We start from the raw sequence: 19,939 nt of genomic DNA, 5'->3' as shown, positions 1-19,939 counted from the left end.
AAGTCACCAGCCACAGAATAGTTTTCATGCATTAATTTTCTCCCCGTTTTGAACTCAGTGGGCTTTGTGGAGAACTGCACTGCCCTCTGCTGGACATGGTTCTTACTTAACAGTCTTAAAGTATACTCTAGTTTGACTACACAGTTGCCAAAAACTGCTGATGAGATTTTTAAAGCTCATTTCTACGTGATGGTGTCTTTTCTCTAAAGCAGGTTAGTTTATAGCAGTTCTTGTTTTATCTGTATTATTTTTATATCACAGATAACTATTACCTGATATTTTCAGATTAAAACGTCAAATAAGAGTACATCTCTATGGCATGAACATCACTTATTTATTTTAATTTTTCCACTCAGTCTCATCTGTTTACCTGAATGTTGTCTGATAATCTGTTAAGAGCCATGAAAGACTGGGGCTTTGCCACAACCTCTAATCTAGCTTGGGTTTATACAGTCTCTCCAGATGGATATTACATAGTAGTTCTGTCTTCTTCCTGGCATGAGTCCAGACACATTTCTCAGGATTTTTGATCATTCCTTGACCTTTTCACTACAACTGAAAGGCTTGAGGGTATGACCCTTTGACCACCAATGAGCCATTTTCAGTACAGTCTTTGAAGACTTTTACAGGCTTTCTAAGGCTGATTGTCCTGAAGGTAATGAAGATTTCAGATTTGGTCCAGACCACAGAACTGCTATGATTGAAGTGAACATGAAGGCCCTGCCCACTTAGCTTCCTCCCCCATCTTCATGATGACCCTTGACTTCTGAGCCGCTTAGGGCTTCATGGAGCACACTATAAAAACCAGAGCCTAATTATTCTTCACTTTTACTAGTCTGACCTTCTATGCAGCCTCAAAAATAGTCTTTTAAAAATGGATATTATTATGTTCTTCCCAATAGCTTAAAAACCTTCAGTGCTTTCCCACTGATCTTTGGCCTTTGATGATAAACCTCAGCATCTAGCCTCTGCTGACTCTTTTGGCCTTCCTTCCCATTTCAAGCACCCTGTGTTTCAACTACTTGGACACATGTTGTTTCCTGAAATTTCTGTGCCTTGTTGCATGTTCCCTTTACCTGGAAAGACCTTATATTTTACCACCTGGAAACAAAAATGTCCTTCCTGTTATCTTCAAGTCTCAGTTCAAGCGCTATCTCTGAGAAGTTGTCTTTGCTCCCCGTATTAGTCAGCTTGGGCTTCCATAGCAAAATACCATAGACTGGGTGCCTTATACAACAGAAGTTTATTGTATTACAGTTCTGGAAGCTAGAAGACTAAGATCAGTGCATCAAGATGGTTGGGTTCTGGTAAGGAACTGCTTCTTGGTGTGCAGATGGCCACCTTCTGGCTCTGTCCTCCCATGACCTTTTCTCTGTGAGCCCACATGGGGGGAGAGAGAGAGCTCTTCCTCTTCTTATATGGCCACCAATCCTGTCAGATTAGAACCCCACCCTTATGATCTCATTTAATTTTACCTCCTGGAAGTCCTTGTCTCCCAATACACTCACTTTGGGAGAGCTTCAACATAAGAATTTGGAGAGGGACACAGTTCAGTCCATAGCACCCTCTTTCCCTGCTTCCACACACCCCCAAGTAAAGCAAATCATTTTTCTTCTTAGCACTTTGTACACTTCTAGGAAGCCAGGGAATAAATACTTAGTTCTTATTTTCTTCATTACTCAGACCTCCTGCTTGTGCCTTCCACTGTTGAGACAAGGTAGTGCACTGCTGCAGTCTCTAGGGGGTTAGCATCCTAGGGCACAGAATACTGTGCATAAGGATGCAGGATGGATCTAGAGAGTGAGTGGAAGAGATCCAGCAGGCATGAGTGTCTGTTCAAGGTGTGTCTCAACAATTACAAAAAGCTAAAATGAACTCTTAGACATACGGAACTTATAACTTGCTAGTCAGAACTCATCTTACAGATCAAAGAACTAAAAGTTCTTTAACAAGAAAGTTAAAAGTGACTTGTTTGAGTCTATAAGTTATTAATAAGAAATGGAGTTCCTATTGTAGCCCAGCAGTAAAGAATGTGACTAGTATCCACAAGGATGCGGGTTCGATTCCTGGCCTCGCTAAGTGGGTTAAGGATCCGGTGTTGCTGTGAGATGTGGTTTAGGTCACAGACGTGGCTCGGGTCCTGCATTGCTGTGGCTGTGGCTGTAGTGTTAAGCTGGCAGCTGTAGCTCCTATTTGACCCTAGCCTGGGAAGTTCCATATGCCCTAGGTACGGCCCTAAAAAGAAAAACAAACCAAATATGTAATTTATGAACATCTCCTATGTGTCGCATACCAACAAACACTTACAGTAGTTTTCTGTTGCCACATTACAAATTTTGCAGGTTAAAACATCACCTGTTAATTAGCCCAACATCCATTTGGGCTTCAGGTCAGAAATCTGGGCAGACTTAGCTGAATTCTCTGCTTAGGCTCCCAAAGGCTGAAATGAGAATGTTGGCCAGGTTGAGCTACCATCGGAAAACTCTAGGGTAAGAATCTGTTTCCAGGCTCTCTTCTTATATTGGTGGAATTCATTCTCTTGTGGTTATAGTCCGAGGTCTCTGTTTCCTCTCTGGCTGTGAGCCAGGGGCTACTGTCAGCTTCTAGAACCCACTTGTGTTTCTTAGCACATGGCAGCCTATATCGTCTAAACCAAAAACAGTGTTTAGAATCCTTTCTGCACCTCAGATGGCTCCAGATTTCTCTTATGCTCCCAGCCAGAGAAAACTTACTATTTTTATGGGCTCTTGTGATTAGATTAGGCACACCTGTACAATCCCCGCCCTTTTCCATATAAAGTAACATAATAATAGGAATAACACCAGGGGTGAAGGTCAGAGGGAACTTCTTAAAATTCTGCTTACTACAGCACTTTATCTACCTAATTGTACCTAATGCTCATAATACCTTTTGAGGTAGTATTCCTGTTTTAGATATGAGAAGTTAAAGAGTTAGGAAAGTTAAATAACTTAGTAAGGCATGGCTTATAGATGGCAGAGCTGGAATTTGGACCCAAAGTTTGCCAGAAAATCTTGCATATAACTCCCTTTCTACAGGACGAAACAGAAACTAGAACCCATGTTTACACCGTCCTGCCTAGTGAACTATGGACTGCACCAGGCTGTCCACCCTACAGTGTGGCACTTTCGTGCCATAGACATCTTTGTGGACAATAATATTTTAACTGTGAGCCCCCCTTTTTTCATTGCACCAATAATTACAATACTAGAGGAAAATAAAAGGTTGAAGATGCCTGATACTTATTATACAAGAACTGCTATATTCTAGGCACACTTTTAAGTAATATTTAGAGATAACAGATATTTATGAAATGCAAGACAACAGTCTCAACATATCAAGGGTTTTATAGTCAATTATTTCATATTGAATGAAATGAATACTGAATGTAATGTCATTTATAATCATTTATCATATAAGTTATAGAATTACTCTTTTGTCTTTGATAAATCCTTCCAATAAAACAGTTGCATTTTACAAGAAAAATGTTACTTAAATATAGCATATGTCTGTCCAGAGAATTTCTGATTGGTTTAGAGCTAGCTGAAAACTGAAAATTCCCCACCATAAATGGATTAATGCTTGTTTTGAATTCTATAACAGCGGCCCATGCTTAAGTCCATATATGTATATCTCTGTTGTAAAAGGGCAGCTTCCAACCCTTTTAAATTATTGGTTTGTAACTGTGCCATGACCATTCCCTTAAATTACTGTGAATGCTGGCAGCATGTCAGAGCACTCTAGTTGCTACTGCTTGCCTTGGAAAAATAATAATTTTTACAAATAGTGATACAACAATTTCTCTCTTGAGGGTATGAGGGATAGTTTCTTGACTGCTTTCAGCTTGAAACTGTAAATTTACTTTTCTGAGGCAGTGCTTTTGCTATATTTTGGTAAGTCTCTCTCCTGGACTTAACTCAAGAACTCTGAAGTTGTAATATAAAATTTTGAGTATACAGTTCTGATTTGTCATGCATATTAATATTTGATTGTGTGTGTGTTAACAGCGTTAAACTTTTCTGTACAGAGAACTTTTAGTACAAATAACCTTCTCCCCCCCCCCCACGGCTTTGAGCTTCCCTCTTTACCAATTTACCCTCACATATTTTTTTAAAAGTCATAAAGAAGACTTTTAAACTAACTTGATTCAGAATCGCCCCTCCTCCTTTTTTTTCCTCAGCACAACTTTTATTAACATTTCATGGAGAGTTTGGGGTGAATTGCTCTAGGACAGTTTAGAAGATTTAGAGATATGAACCATGTTAAGTATGGGAACTGATTTATATTCTCTCCCCAAACTGCTATCAAATTGGTATAGCTCAAATTTAATAAATTATTTGTCTACATATGTCATCAAAAGTTATGTATGAATCATTTAAGGAAAGATACTGTGCAAACTTTACAAACACAGCCTCTAGCACATGAGTACTGTGCTCACCTATGCTGTTTTTGTTTTTTTTGTTTTTCTTTTTAGGGCCACACCTGGAGCATGTGGAAGTTCCCAGCCTAGGGGTCTAATCAGAACTACAGCTGCCGGCCTACAACACAGCCACAGCAACTCAAGGGATTTGAGCCAACTCTGCAACCTACACCACAGCTCATGGCAATGCCAGATCTTTAACCCACTGAACAAGGCCAGGGATTAAACCCGCATCCTCATGGATACTAGTCCAGTTCTTAACCTGCTGAGCCACAACAGGAACTCCTGCCCTGTTTTTGTTTTGTTTAAGGTTGACATAAAATCAGTTTTTTAAAGTTCTTTGTTTTCTTAAGGATGGAATATGGATTATATTAGACTGAAATTAAATATGTGGTAAATGTCCCACTCATCCTTATGGCTTCTCTTAGATACCAAGATCCCTTTCTTCCTCAACTCCTCAACAAAATTTTCCTTTTAATAAATGTATTGGTTTCTTCTAAATACTTTAAAAGTTTTTAGAAGTTATTTCTAAAAATAAAAATGTTTAATTTAAATATTTTAAATTAAATAAACATTTTAATCTATGGTAGATTCAAATGTAGAGCAATGTAGACTGTAAAACTCCAAGATAAGGATCCAAAACATTTTTTACACCTGGGTAAGTAGTAAATAACACAGATTTCCACAATGGATAGCTCTTAGCACCTGGCCCAGATTTTATAGGTTTCTTTCTTGCCTAGTGGTTTGTAGTTGTCCCTTTTTATTATGGAAATGGAGCTCTGGTGTTAGGGGTCTAGAAGGGAAGTGGTCCTTTTGGCTGCTTTAGTGATGACAACTCTCACTAAAAGAGCCATCCTACCCTTCTTGGGTCATATTCCTACCAAGTGCTCTCTTACTATATTGGTCACCATGTTGGAGTGACGATGCAAATGAGGCTTATAATATATTTGTGATTTTAAAAACTATCATTAATCAACCACAGGTTTTTTCCCCACATAGAAAACCGATAATCGAGCATGGTCTGACTTCTTTAGCTACTCCTTTTTCCCTCATCACTGCTGCTATTGGTGTATTGTTTTAACCAGATTTTACTTGCTTAATAAAGATATGTCAAGTGGGTGAAGGGGTGGATAGGCAATATAGATTTTCTCACAATATAGATCTTCTAAGAATAGCCAAGACAAATAATAAGAAAAAATATAGAGATGGCTTTCATATCATTGGTTAATATGCCTTTTTTATATATAGTAAATACAGTTGATTTAGCCATGCAACAGTTTGTCATAGTTTGTGCTTTAGAAAACCAGCAGGCTTTATTTCACTTACTCTTTTACTATTTGTCTTTCAAATTCTAGAGTTTAACTCCTCTCATTGCATGGTGTACATGTTGCACTAGTGTAGAACTGGATAATAAACATTTTCCAAGAAAATCCAGTATTCCTTACATCCTTGCAACATTATTACTTCCTTCTTCAGTCAATCACTTTGCAAATTATGAGGATGCATGCCATAGTTCACAGCCACATAAGGATCTGTTTATCTATATTAAGACCTAAATTCCCAACCCACCTCTTTCCCTTTAGGAAGGAGTGATTTTAAGCTTGATCCAAAAGAAGCGTGATAGTTTTATGAAGAATTATATTGTTGCTGTTAACCAAAGAATAAGAATGAAGAACATGCTGTAGTAGAATAATATGTTCCTTTCCACCAGATGGAAGTATGAGATAACCAGATTCAAGAGTCTTTTATAGCTCAACTAGAATATATGAAGCCCTGAGCCAGTTCTCACCAAATAAAGAATTTTGACCAATGTGTGCACAAGGAAAGTAGTTTGCCTCCCCACCTCTCATATCTCAGACTCTGTCTCTCTCTCTGTCTCTTTCTGGGACTGTAAGTCAGATCTAATGCTTTTAGTTTGATACCTTACAAAAATAGGACATGAAAATCTGTAATTATGTAATAATTTAATATCTGACAAAGAGAGTCAAGAGTTTTTAGTTGTTTTTTTCTAATTTTCCAATGTAGAGAAATCTAATGATTTATATTAATTTTAAATCCAGAAAAGTTATTAAACTCTTATTGATGCTAATACATTTTTATATGATCAATCATAGCATCTGTGATTACCAACAGTTTAGCTTCTTCCTTTCTGATGAATCCTTATAACTTTTATTTCTTTGAACTTTCTTACTGCTCTGATTAGTACCCACAGGACAAAGTGAATGAAGTAGCAATGGCAAGGTTGCTTTCTTTGCTTCAGATCCTAAAATGAATGCACTAAGTATGATAGCTACTAAGTGCTTGTGGGTTTCTTCCAGAAATCCTTTCTAAAATCCTGTATAGTTCACTTCAACAGCTAAAATTACTTTTAAAATGTAGTCAGAAGAAACGCTGAAATGTATTGAATCTTTTTTTTTTTTTTGCATCTAATGAGAAGCAAACATTTACTTTATCAGCTTCTGCTTCCTTCCTTTCATTTTAGGCTCACTCTGAATTTTTCTTAACTTCCTGAGTTAAACACTTAGCTTATTAATTTTTATTTTTCTTTCTAATTTGAGCATACCTTAATTATAAATTTCTTCCCCAGAGTCTCTTTAAGTGTGTCTTACAAATTTCAGGAAGTAATAGTTTTATTTTCTTTTCCCCCCAATTTTTTTTTTAATTTCTATTGTGATTTTTTTCTTTCAACATTGAATTTTTTAGGAGTATTTTTTGAAACTACTTTGTAGTTACTTTGTTTCTGATGATTTCTAACATAATTGCATTCTGTTCAGATAATGCGGCTAATGATCAGTCCTTGGGCATTTCTTGAGATTTGCTCCATGGCATAGGAAGTGTTCAGTTTTTCATAGTGTTTCAAATACTTATTACAAAAGTGTATGTTCTCCAGTCATTGGATCTAATATTTTTATGTATCTGTTAGATCAAGCTTGATAATTATGTTATTCAAATCTTTTTTTTTTTTTTTTTGTCTTTTTGCCACTTCTTGGGCCGCTCCTGCGGCATATGGAGGTTCCCAGGCTAGGGGTCCAATCGGAGCCATAGCCACCAGCCTATGCCAGAGCCACAGCAACGCGGGATCTGAGCCGCATCTGCAACCTACACCACAGCTCACGGCAACGCTGGATCGTTAACCCACTGAGCAAGGGCAGGGACCAAACCCGCAACCTCATGGTTCCTAGTCGGATTCGTTAACCACTGCGCCATGATGGGAACTCCTTGTTATTCAAATCTTTATTTCTAATTTTTTAGTCTCACTATAAGAATGGGTTTGTTCATTAATTTCTTATATTTCTGTTATATTATTGTTTAAGTTAGATTATTAGGCTGTATTGAGTTCAGAATTATTAAATCTTAGAGGTGTTTTAAATGTTTGTTACTATGTAGTGACTTTCTTTAATACTCATTAAAGGAAAAAGCATTGTGTGATAATAATATAGGTATCTAACATATTTTGCTGGTGTTTGCCTGGTTTATCTTTTTGTATCCATATATTATCATCTTTTTTGTGCTTAAAATGAAAGCATTTCTTAAAAATAGCATATAGTTTAACTTTGTTGTATTATCCTTCTGAAAGCCTTTGTCTTTTTTTTTTTTTTTTGGCTTCTTAGGGCTGCACCTGTGGCATATGGAAGTTCATAGGCTCATAGGCTAGGGGTCGAATTGAAGCCACAGCTGCTGGCCTACACCATAGCCACAGCAACACGGGATCTGAGCTGCATCTGCAACCTGCACCACAGTTTAGAGCAACGCCAGATTCCTGACCCACGAGTAAGGCCAAGGATCAAACCCGTATCCTTATGGATACTAGTAGGGTTCGTTTCTGCTTCACCATGAAAGGAACTCCCACTTTTGTCTTTTAATTGGAGAAATGAATCCATTTCTCGTGACTGTTGATATGTTTGGGTATATCAACCACCTAATTTGTGCTTTCTATATGTCCTAATTTCTTTTTTTTTTTGTCTTTTGTCTTTTTAGGGCCACACCCGTGGCATATGGAGGTTCCCAGGCCAGGGGTCCAATCAGAGCTGTTGCTACCAGCCTATACCACAGCCACAGCAATGCCAGATCCAAGCCAGGTCTGCAACCTACACCACAGCTCACAACAACGCCAGATCCTTAACCCACTGAGCGAGGCCAAGGATCAAACCCGCAACCTCATGGTTCCTAGTCAGATTCGTTTCTGCTGTGTCACGACGGGAACTCCTATATGTCCTAATTTCTTAAGTTTATTTTTCCTTCTCTCTTACTGCCTTCTGTTTGACTAGATATTTCTTAATATATATTTTCATTCCTTCTATTAGCTTAGAAGTTGTATTTCTTTAGTTATCTAGATATTTTAACATACATGCTTAACAACATCTAATGTCAATCTGTATCTTTGGTATTTTCCTAAACAATGTAAAGATATTAGAATTGTTCTTTAAAACTCTCAGATTCCTCTAACTTATATGCTATCCTTGTCCTGTATTTTAGTTCCAGCTTATGTTTGTAACCCCACAGAGTCTCTCTACTTCTTTGTTTTCCTCTGCCACCTTTTCTAGCTTATGCTCCTTTACCAGACTCCTTCCTGAGTCCTCATCTTCTTCTTCTGCTCTTCCCCTGGGCAGTGAAAGTGATCTGTTTAACTCATGAGCATTTTTATGTTATTCCCTAACTTCCAAATTTATATTTTCTACCAGGCTACAGCTTTTAACACTAGATCTATATAGCCTAGTATCTACTTAATATCTTTACCCTGTCTCACAAGCATTTCAAACTTATCAATACTTCAGTTTGGATACCTTTCACCAACCTTTTCTCCCCATACCTCAGATCTGTCCTTTTGCATTATGATCTAATAAATTACATTCATTCTACCAACTTAATCATCCTGGAAACCCAGGTTCATCTTTTAACAGACAGCCTTCCCTTCACCATCACTATATCCACAAAGTTTAATCAGTCTCACACTCAAGAATATCTTAAATTTGTTCCTTTCTTTTTATCTCCACTGTCAGATACTCCAGTCCGAATTATTACACATCTTACCTTGGTCAAAACAATAACCATCCAGGATGTAAATTCCATTTGCGAAGCAACAGTAAAATTCCTGTTACCTAGAAACATGCCATTGCAAACTGGATGCACCATTGACATGTAGATATTAATGGTCTTTTTCCAGTTATATCTATACCCCTAATCTATTCTCCACATGGCAAGTATTATAACTTTTGAAAATGATAGATTTAGTCATGTTATTCTAATATTTAAAAGCCCTCAGTGCCTCCTTATTGCTCTTATAATAAAAGCCAATTTTGTAATGTGTCCTTTAAGTCCCTGCATGATCTCATGCTGGCTGCTGTTTATTTACCTTTCCAGCCTTGTCATTACCCTGTTTACTTACCTCAGTGTAGTCAGACCAGACTTCTCTGATCATGGGACCTAAGGGCACAATCTCTTTCCTAATTCAGGACCACCACAGATACTCTTTTTATCCAGAATGTTTGGAGGCTCTTCTTTCTTTATCCCTTCTCAAATAATCACACACAACTCACACCTGTTTTACACATCTTCAGATCTTAACCTAAATGTCACTTTCTTATGGAGCAATATGGAATTCTTTCCTCACCAGTTCCAAGTCAAAATCATACCCCTTCAGAGTATCCTGTACTTTTCTTTCTTATCACAACTGCAGTTATAGGGGTGTGTGTGTGTGTGTATTTGTTTAATGTCTGTCTCCCCACTAGATGGTATATTCTAGAATGTCAGAAACTGGGCTCAATTTTTTCACCATTATGTCCTAGTATCAATACATTGCTTGGCACATGGACATTCATATATGTTGCATGAATGAAAGTTACATGTCAGACTAGATTGGGGAAGGGGGTTGGTGTCCTTCAACTATAAGAAGTTCAAAGTCTTTCATCCATCTGTCTTCTGATACATAAGGGAGCACATGATAAGTGGTCACTAAATGTTTCAAGAAGTAAGAGGGAAGGAAAGATAAAGGAAATGGTAAATGAGAAAAGAAAGAAGAGGAAATTGGAAAGGGGACAGGAAAGGAAATGAGAAAATCTAAACCTAAATTTAGGATTACCAAAAAAATTATATCAACTTGATCAGAAAAGTTACCAACTTCCTTATTTCTCACTTAAAAAAAAACAAAAGAGGGAGTTCCCTTCATGGCTCAGCGGAAATGAACCTGACAAGTATGCATAAGGACATGGGTTTGATATCCCTGGTCCCACTCAGTGAGTTAAGGATCCAGCATTGCCATGAGCTATAGTATAGGCCACAGATGTGGCTTGGATTCAGCATTGCTGTGGCTGTGGTGTAGGACGGCAGCTGTAGCTCTGATTTGACCCGTAGCCTGGGAACTTACATATGCCATGAGTGTGGCCCAAAAAAGACAAAAAAAAAAAAGAATGTGGGTAATTGTTATCATGCAGTAAACTATGAAACTGCTTGCTGTGATAGTTGGATAGTTTGTCTATAATTGTGTTTTGTTTATATGAGTGAGAAAATGAGGAGCACCAGATAGGGTCATCCTCAGATGAGTGCCTTTGAGCATGCACTTTTTATTCAAAACCTAACTTTTTCAAAGTCTTATAAAACAAAAATACATTTTTATGTTTCCTTGCTTAATTTTATGGGTAGCTACTTGTAATTTCTCACAACCCACCTCCCAAGACTTGCCTTTGCATACCATTGTATGGAATATGAGTAAAAGTATATTATGAACTATATATGTGTGATTGATTATATATCGTTGTCTACCTATCTACAAAATTATAGAAAAATATGTCGTAACTGCAAGTGTGGCCAAGAAGAGCATGATGTCCTCTTGAGCAACGAAGAGGACCGAAAAGTGGGGAAACTTTTTGAGGACACCAAGTATACCACCCTGATTGCAAAGCTAAAATCAGACGGAATTCCCATGTATAAACGCAATGTTATGATACTGACGAATCCAGTTGCTGCCAAGAAGAATATCTCCATCAATACAGTTACCTATGAATGGGCTCCTCCTGTCCAGAATCAGGCATTGGTAAATAATAAAGGGGAGGGAAGTCCCTTTATTAATGTTCTTGGGCTACCTACTCAGGGCAATTCCTTTCGTGACCTAATTGACCTCAGGTCTGTTGTTTTTCCAGGATTCCCATTACCTTGACTTCCCATTACTTAGTCTTTTGGAAGTAAGATTAGATACCTCATAGAATTCTTCTGACTAGCTAGGTATTCTATGTTAACCTTTTCAAAGATATGGTCTGACATTTTTAATAATTAGATTGAGAAACATGTTTTATATAAATCTAATAACTTTTATTCTTGAGAAGATTTCTCTTAAGATAGTTAAGAATAGCTAAGGAATAGAATTTCATTTTTTAGAACTCAAAATATTCAGCACTGTATTTCTTTAATTATGTAAGGCAAAAAAAAAAAAATGCAATTTTGTGTCAGGCTTCTTCCACTGTTGTAACAACTAGATGAGACATTTGGAACTCTTTTAAGAAAATTAGCCAAATCATCAAAGTGACTTAGAGTGATACCATTTTCTTAGAATGATTAAAATACCTTAGGCCAGTCTAAACATGCTACCTAAAAAATTCTCTTCTCTTGCAATTATACAGTTGTACACTTAAGTGAACATTAGTAACCCAAGTCTTTTTACAAATTGGAAAAAAGCTTTAATTTCATGAAGAAAGATGTGTTCATTTTTACTGACCTAAATCTCTTTAATGTACCACTTTTTAATGTGTTAACATATCAAGATATTTACATTATGAAGATCAATTGTTACTAATGGATATACTGACTTCTTCATTAACTTGCTTTTGATGACTGCTATGAAATATTATTTATCTTATGACCCAGGCATCACCTAGTTAACACTGGTCTCTTTGTGGTCTAGGCCAGGCAGTACATGCAGATGCTGCCCAAGGAGAAGCAGCCAGTAGCAGGCTCAGAGGGGGCACAGTACCGGAAGAAGCAGTTGGCCAAGCAACTCCCTGCACATGACCAGGACCCTTCAAAGTGCCATGAGTTGTCTCCCAAAGAGGTGAAGGAGATGGAGCAGTTTGTGAAGAAATATAAGAGCGAGGCTCTAGGAGTAGGAGATGTGAAACTTCCCCGTGAGATGAATGCTCAAGGCCCCAACAGAATGTGCATTCCTGGTGGGGACAGAAGCACCACATCAGCAGTGGGGGCCATGGAAGACAAATCGGCCGAACATAAAACAACTCAGTATGTAAGTGCAGCAGCCATAGTGTTGACCCAATTGGTGTATTTTACAGATTCATTCCATTTCTTTGAATTGGGGGGGTAGGGGTGGAGTGGTAGCATTCCTCCATTTCCACATGGGAGTAGATGAGGGACATGCATTGAATTACAATTCAGTTTAGGCTTATTTTAGAGAATCGTCATGTGTGAAACTTTGGTATAAAACCACATTTTCTGATTATTTGTTGCCAGAGATACTTGTGATTTTTATGTATACATGGTAGTTAGCATTGGCGTTGCGCTGGATGGAGTACAGCATACAATTTAGAATCTGTTTCTAAACATAATTTTGATGTTAATTGTTTAGCTCTTCCCATATATAAGAATATAATATATTAGGTTAATTCAGTTTTGCTTATGAGAATGTGCCTACAATTTAAACTTAAATTTAGGTAGATATATAGTCAATTATATTGTTTTGAAATCTCACATAGAGAGGGAAATCGAAGTCTTTTTTTTTTTAATGCTTTGAAAGTAGAAGAAAATTGTGGCAGAGATGAACAAAAAAGTAAGAAATTAAACTTACTGTAATGTGTTTTTCATAGATTCAGTTAGCACATCAACCAACAAGGCTTAGTCCTGTATTTACAAAAAATAAAGAACTAATAAGTTCTATGGTAATCATTTTTGAGAGAACTACTTAAAATTGAGATGAAAATTACTATTAGCCTTTTTCCATAAGTGGCTTAATTCAGTAAACAATGCTCTGTTACACAGAGGGTGCCCAGAATTAGGTTTGAGGAGGCTGGAGAAAGCCAAGAGATTTGCCTGCCTTCACAGAAATAGTAACACTGTTTTGCCTACATGGACAGATTACTAATTTCAGTAGAAATTATTTTTTTTGAAAGTAGTTTCTCTGCATTTCTACTGAAACTGTTGATGAGAAATGCTAGTCTTAGCTTGACTAGATTGTTTTGGCTGGTTTTTCTTTCAGTCCTGCTATTGCTGCAAACTAAGTATGAAAGAAGGAGACCCAGCCATCTATGCTGAAAGGGCTGGCTATGATAAACTGTGGCACCCAGCTTGTTTTGTCTGCAGTACCTGCCACGAACTCCTGGTCGACATGATTTATTTCTGGAAAAATGACAAGCTGTACTGTGGCAGACATTACTGTGACAGTGAGAAACCCCGGTGTGCTGGCTGTGATGAGGTATGTTCTCTGGGGCCCCTTTTTGCACCCCTGTGCAGTCCCTTCACTATGCCAACCCAGCTGCCCTTAGCAAGAAGGCAGCGTGAATTAACCAAGCATCAAGTTGCTTTATTTACATCCAAAGAAGTTGAATGAAAAACTTAATTTCAGTCATTCTGTGTGTCCGTGTTGTGTAGACTAATGGAAGACTATCCAGAAGCATAAAAGGTGGACTTGAACTAAACTAATAATCACCCAAGTTTAAGCTTTAGGTTATTTTTTAGGCTTCAAACTGAAGAAAATAGGCTGATACTCCTTATAGATCTGAATCTCTTATTGGTTCAGATAACCTCAGGCTTAAGTCATTTGTGGCAAAAATGGAAAAAGCATAATTCATCTTATTTTCATCTTCTTCCCAGCTGATATTCAGCAATGAGTATACCCAAGCAGAAAACCAAAACTGGCATCTGAAACACTTCTGCTGCTTTGACTGTGACAACATCCTAGCTGGGGAAATATATGTGATGGTCAATGACAAGCCCGTGTGCAAGCCCTGCTATGTGAAGAACCATGCTGTGGTAAGAGGCCTCCTTGGGATGTGGTAGCCTTGACCTGCTTTAATTAAGCCTCTTACAAAGGAGAAACAGAAAGTAATACTTTTAAGTTAGAAAGCTGTGATTCCATACCATAGGGTATTAAAATCCAGGTACTTCAAAAACAGTATATGCGTTGCCTGTGATGAACCACCTCAAGATTTCTACCTGCACCGTTTACACTATAAAGTGCTACTTGATAATCAAATCTCCGCCAAACAAAAAGTTCCTTAATGGGAATGATGTGGATTGATTTTCATTATACAGATCAGATTCCAACTAAATTAACATTTTAGGTGTGGTTCATCACATTCTTTAGCTCTATTTCAGTATTTGTTGCTGTTCATGTTATCAGATCACCCCCTAGGGCTTAGTGTTGGTTACTTGGAGATTGTATAGTAATTGTATAGATTCAAATGACATATGTAACAAAACTTTATAACAGAATTTGCCCTGCATATTTAGATTTGTTTGCATGAGGCAAACATCTGAATGGATTTACCCTGCTTACAAGGAGCATCTATTATATGGTAGTCTGGAGACAGATAAATTAGATAAGAGTAGATAAAAAAATATTTGAGCATTTATGGTAAAGCTTATAATCCTGAGGGTATCAAAGGATGGGCATTTACTTTATATGCAGAAAAATAAGTACTAGTTAAAGATCCCTCTGAGCTATAAAATAGAGGAGAGTCTTGGCTAAGGAGTAAGTGACATTTATATAGTTCTAGGAATATACTATGACAATAAGGCAACAAGTTTTGATGTCAGTGCTAATTTTCAGCCTTTATCCATCATCACCCCCAGATATAATTTATCAGCTATCATTTTCTACCAACTCTGCCTTATCAGTGTATCTCAGATCCTCATAGTTACAGCTACAATACTTCAGCTCTTTTTGTCATTTGAGTTATTGTAGCGACCTCAAATTGGTTCTCCCTATTTCCATTCTCATTCCATAATGATGGAAGATAATCTTTCAAAAATGAAAATCTCATCTTTAAGCCTTTGCTTAATAGATCCAGCCCCTTCTTGCCTAATTGCTTCTACTAGTTATCAAACCCAGATCATACATTTCCACAAGTTACCCGCATTTTCTCATTTATACACTATTTTTTGTCTTCTGCTCACACTAATTCCTTTGCTATACCCTCCTATTCCCCATTTTACCTGACTATACCTGAACATTCCAACAGACTCAGGTAAACCTAAATTTTTAGAATGCCTTTCTCTTGTTGGCTGGACGCTTCTCTTCCCATGGGGCTCTGTGTGTGTGCTTGCCTACATGTGTATAATTGTTAATATCACTCATCTGTCTCTGCCACGAGACTGTTAACAGCTTGAGGATAGAGCTTCCCTCTTTTTTTTTCATACTCTCAGTGTCTACACTTAGGAAGTGTTTGAGTGACTGACTTGTGTTTTAACATTTCTCATTTGCTTTTGGGTCAGCATGGCCTTCCTTATACCTGGGGAGAAGATGTTGAATCACCATGTGGCCTGATACATAATTTAGCTAAAAAAACACTTTTATGAACATTATTGCAATAATTTCTCTACAGAAGAAGGTTATTTTGTAAGGACATTTTATTGTAGGGTGTGTGACCTTGGTCTCAAGGACTGGAATGTAAACTCCATAAGGGTAGGAATTTTGTCTGCTTTTTTCCTGTTCTATTTTCAACACTAAAACAAAACAGTAGGTACTCACATATTTACTGAATAAAGTTTTAAGTTATTGGTGTTAATCTCCTGTCTCATAGCTAAGACTTGTAAAACTACTTTATTTAATTGTTACAAGCTTCTCTCCATTACATTGCAGTCATTATTGGAGAAGGATAACCACAGATGATTAAAAAGAATGAGAGGAGTTCCCGTTGTGGCTCAGTAGAAATGAACCCGACTAGTATCCATGAGGATGCAGTCTCGATCCCTGGCCTTGCTTAGTGGGTTAAAGATCCAGCGTTGCCATGAGCTGTGGTGTAGGCTTGCAGATGTGGCTCAGATCCCATGTTGCTGTGGCTGTGGTATAAGCCAGCAGCTGTAGCTTAGACCCATAGCCTGGGAACTTACATATGCAACACCTGCAGCCTTAAAAAAGCAAAAAAAAAAAAAAAAAAAAGAGAGAGAGAATGAGAGAATCTCTGAATTATTTAGCTTTATAATATAGCATGCTTTAATTCATTAATTATTTATTTATTTTGCTTTTTAGGGCCACACCTGTGGCATATGGGAAGTTCCTAGGCTAGGTGTCTAATCAGAGCTGCAATTGCTGGCCTACACCACAGCAACACAGGATCCCAGCCTCATCTGTGACCTACACCACAGCTCACAGCAACACTGGATCCTTAGCCCACTGAGTGGGGCCAGAGACTGGACCTGCATCCTCATGGATACAGGTGGGGTTCCTTACTGCTGAATCACAATGGGAACTCATTTATATAGTCTTTAATTACTTGGACAATGATTTTCATTTACTACAGTCTAGTAATTACTGGTATTATTAATCTCATGTCATAGATAAGATTGGTAAAATTACCACTTCAAAGCTTTAATGAATGAGAAAAAAATCTTTTTTTAAGATTGTTTTTTTTAAGAGAAGTTTTAGGTTTACCACAAAATTGAGAGGGAGATACAGAGATTTCCTGTATTCATCCTACCCCCACATATGCACAGCCTTATGCAGTATCAATATCATTCACCAGAATAGTACGTTTTTACCAAGGTGAATCTGTATGGCCATATCATAATCATCCTAAATCCATAGTTTACCTTAGGGTTCATTCTTGATATTGTGTATTCTGTGGGTTTGGACAAATGTATAGAATGGACAAATAACATGTATCGAGCATTGTAATATCATATAGAATATTTTCACTGGCCTGAAAGCCCCCTGTGCTCTGCCTATTCATCTCTCCCACCTCCCTGCCTGCCTCCTGTACTGCCTAGCCCTCAAAACCACTGATCTTTTTATTTTCTCCATAGTTTTGCTTTTTCTAGAATGTCATATAGTTGGAATTATAGAGTATGTAGCATTTCCAGATTATAGAGTATGTAGCATCTCCATAGTTTTGCTTTTTCTAGATTGTCATATAGTTGGAATTACAGAGTATGTAGCATTTCTATTACTTAATAATGTGTATTTAAGGTTCCTCCCTGGCTTGATAGCTCATTTCCTTTTAGCTCTGAATAGTATGAATGTACCATAGTTTATCCATTTACCAACCGATGGACATCTTGGTTGCTTCCAAGTTTTGGCAGTTACAAATAAAGCATCCATGCACAGGTTTTTGTATGCACCTAAGTTTTCAACTCATTTAGGGAAATAGCAAGGAGCACGATTGTTGGGTTGTGTGGTGAGAGTATGTTTAGTTTCATTATAAGAAACTGTCTTCCAAATTGGATGTATCATTTTGCATCCCCACCAGCAGTGAATGAGAGTTCCTGTTGTTCCACATCATTGCCAGCATTTGGTGGTATAGGAAAAAACCATAAAAAAATTTTCCTAATAATTACTAAAAATGTGCAATCTAATAGAATATGCTGGGACCGAACACACTGCTTTGGTACTTGCCATTAAGACTCTCTGCCTTGAACACTGTAGGGACATCCTGTTTGGACTTATCTGTTATTTCTCAGTGTTCCGCATGTAGACCTGCAGTGACAGTTGTTGGCTCTGAGGGTTAACTAGAAGGTCATTCTCGGTTGTCTATCTTTGAAGTTCTCATTCTCAGTTTAATTTACCATCTGGAGAAATGCACTGAGCTTGTTCTCACATGAAAATGTTACCATCACAGTTTGAGCTCTAATCCTCTTTTCTTTGTATAATTGACTTAACAGGTATGTCAAGGATGCCACAATGCCATTGATCCAGAAGTACAGCGGGTGACCTATAACAACTTCAGTTGGCACGCGTCCACAGAATGCTTTCTGTGCTCTTGCTGCAGCAAGTGTCTCATTGGGCAGAAGTTCATGCCAGTAGAAGGGATGGTGTTCTGTTCAGTGGAGTGTAAGAAGATGATGTCTTAAGAGGAGAGCACCAAACAGTATTGAGCCATAGCTCTCCAGAGGGGTCTGCATTTCTACTGTAAAATGCAATTTGGAAAAATAAACAGAAAAAAAGAAACTCTAAAGGAAACCAGGAGATTTTGTTTAGTATCTTTCTTTGCTGTTTTACCAATTTTTTTTCTCATCACAATTTTTAAAACCTGCCTTAAGCATTTGATTTTTAAAATGGTAAAATATTTTACCTTTTCTTAGCTTTCTAGATGTAAAACCTTCTGAGTTGGAAGTTTGGGTTTGATCAGTCTTCATATTTCTACCCTCTTTGTGCCAACACAGTATATATGAAACATTTAAAAGCCAGTATTTGAATGGAAAGATAAGCATTTCATGTTCTGTATTCCTTTTCCGTTCTTCTATAAAAATGAAAAGGAAATTAAACTTGCCCTAATGTCAAGGCCTTACATTTATCACTTCATCTTATTCACTCAATTTTGTAGCATGATACATGGTGAATTCCTGTGACAGAGAAGATAGAAATGCAGCAAGTATGAAGAGCTTTTATCATTTTAATACCTATGCATTTGCTATTTCCTAACATAGGCAGAGGCGGCTTTATTGCATATCTCTATTTTTTTAATTTGCTCTACCTCTCAGTATTCTCTTCTAAGCTGGTGACCTCTATCTGTGGCCTTGAATATTTTATTGTCACTTGTGGCATCCACATTTTTTACTTTTATAAGTGATTTTTGGCTTGGACATAAAATAAGCCACTCATTTATATTGTCTTCAATCCAAAGAACAGCACACTTTTTGTATCCAGGAAGCTATATAATTTGTACTATTTTCACTAACCTGCTGTGATTTGGATGGACTTTTTGCTTGATTTTCATTCTTTTCTAATAGATACTGTCCTCTGACACCTATTCATGGGTATATATCAAATGTCTTTTTTGCCTGTATACTTCCATCCTTATGTATTTCTAATGTTTATTTTTCCCTATATATTTACATACATAGCTATGCAGTATGAAAATTAAATGGAGTGAATGATATGATATTATTATTCAAAATAAAATCTCTTTCACTTTAATGATTGTACCTCTATTCTTCATATCCCTTTCATTTGAGAGCAAAAAAAAAAAAAAAAAAAAAAAAAAATCCTTTTGCAATTAAGCACTTGTTACAGCAGGGGGCAGTGTTTCCAAAGATAAAAAATAGGCCTCCAAAATAAAGACAATTTCTAACGAGAAAGGACAGAAACTAGGCTTTTCATTATGGTGAAGGTATGTTTTATGAAACTTTATAATAAACTATTTAAATTCTTGGTTTTCAAGTTATGCAGGAGTTTTTTCTTTGCAAAAGAAGGAAAGTATCATTTTAATTGAAGTTTGGGAAAGCTATATTCTCTTGAGGTGAATCTAACAAGTATTACTCTTACACTCAAATTGCAGCTCTATTTGATTTTCTAAGAATTTTTTCATGGCAATATATTGAGGAAAGGAAGTGAACATGGAAGAG

The 19,939-nt window shown here is 37.2% G+C and overlaps 1 protein-coding gene across 1 annotated transcript in view; it reads left to right on the top strand.

The window, feature by feature from the left end:
* Positions 1–19,511, top strand: part of TES (testin LIM domain protein) — a 40,371-nt gene extending 20,860 nt beyond the window's left edge. Inside the window, 5 exon segments of the mRNA NM_001123200.1 lie at positions 11,216–11,468; positions 12,333–12,668; positions 13,635–13,850; positions 14,249–14,407; positions 18,257–19,511. Of these exon segments, the coding sequence (NP_001116672.1) occupies positions 11,216–11,468; positions 12,333–12,668; positions 13,635–13,850; positions 14,249–14,407; positions 18,257–18,445 (1,153 nt within the window). The 3' untranslated portion in view covers positions 18,446–19,511.

The sequence above is a fragment of the Sus scrofa genome, chromosome 18 (assembly GCF_000003025.6).
Source record: "Sus scrofa isolate TJ Tabasco breed Duroc chromosome 18, Sscrofa11.1, whole genome shotgun sequence".
Classification (NCBI taxonomy): Eukaryota; Metazoa; Chordata; class Mammalia; order Artiodactyla; family Suidae; genus Sus; species Sus scrofa.
The sequence above is the reverse complement of the archived record's forward strand: the minus strand, read 5'-3'. Positions and strand labels throughout refer to the sequence as shown.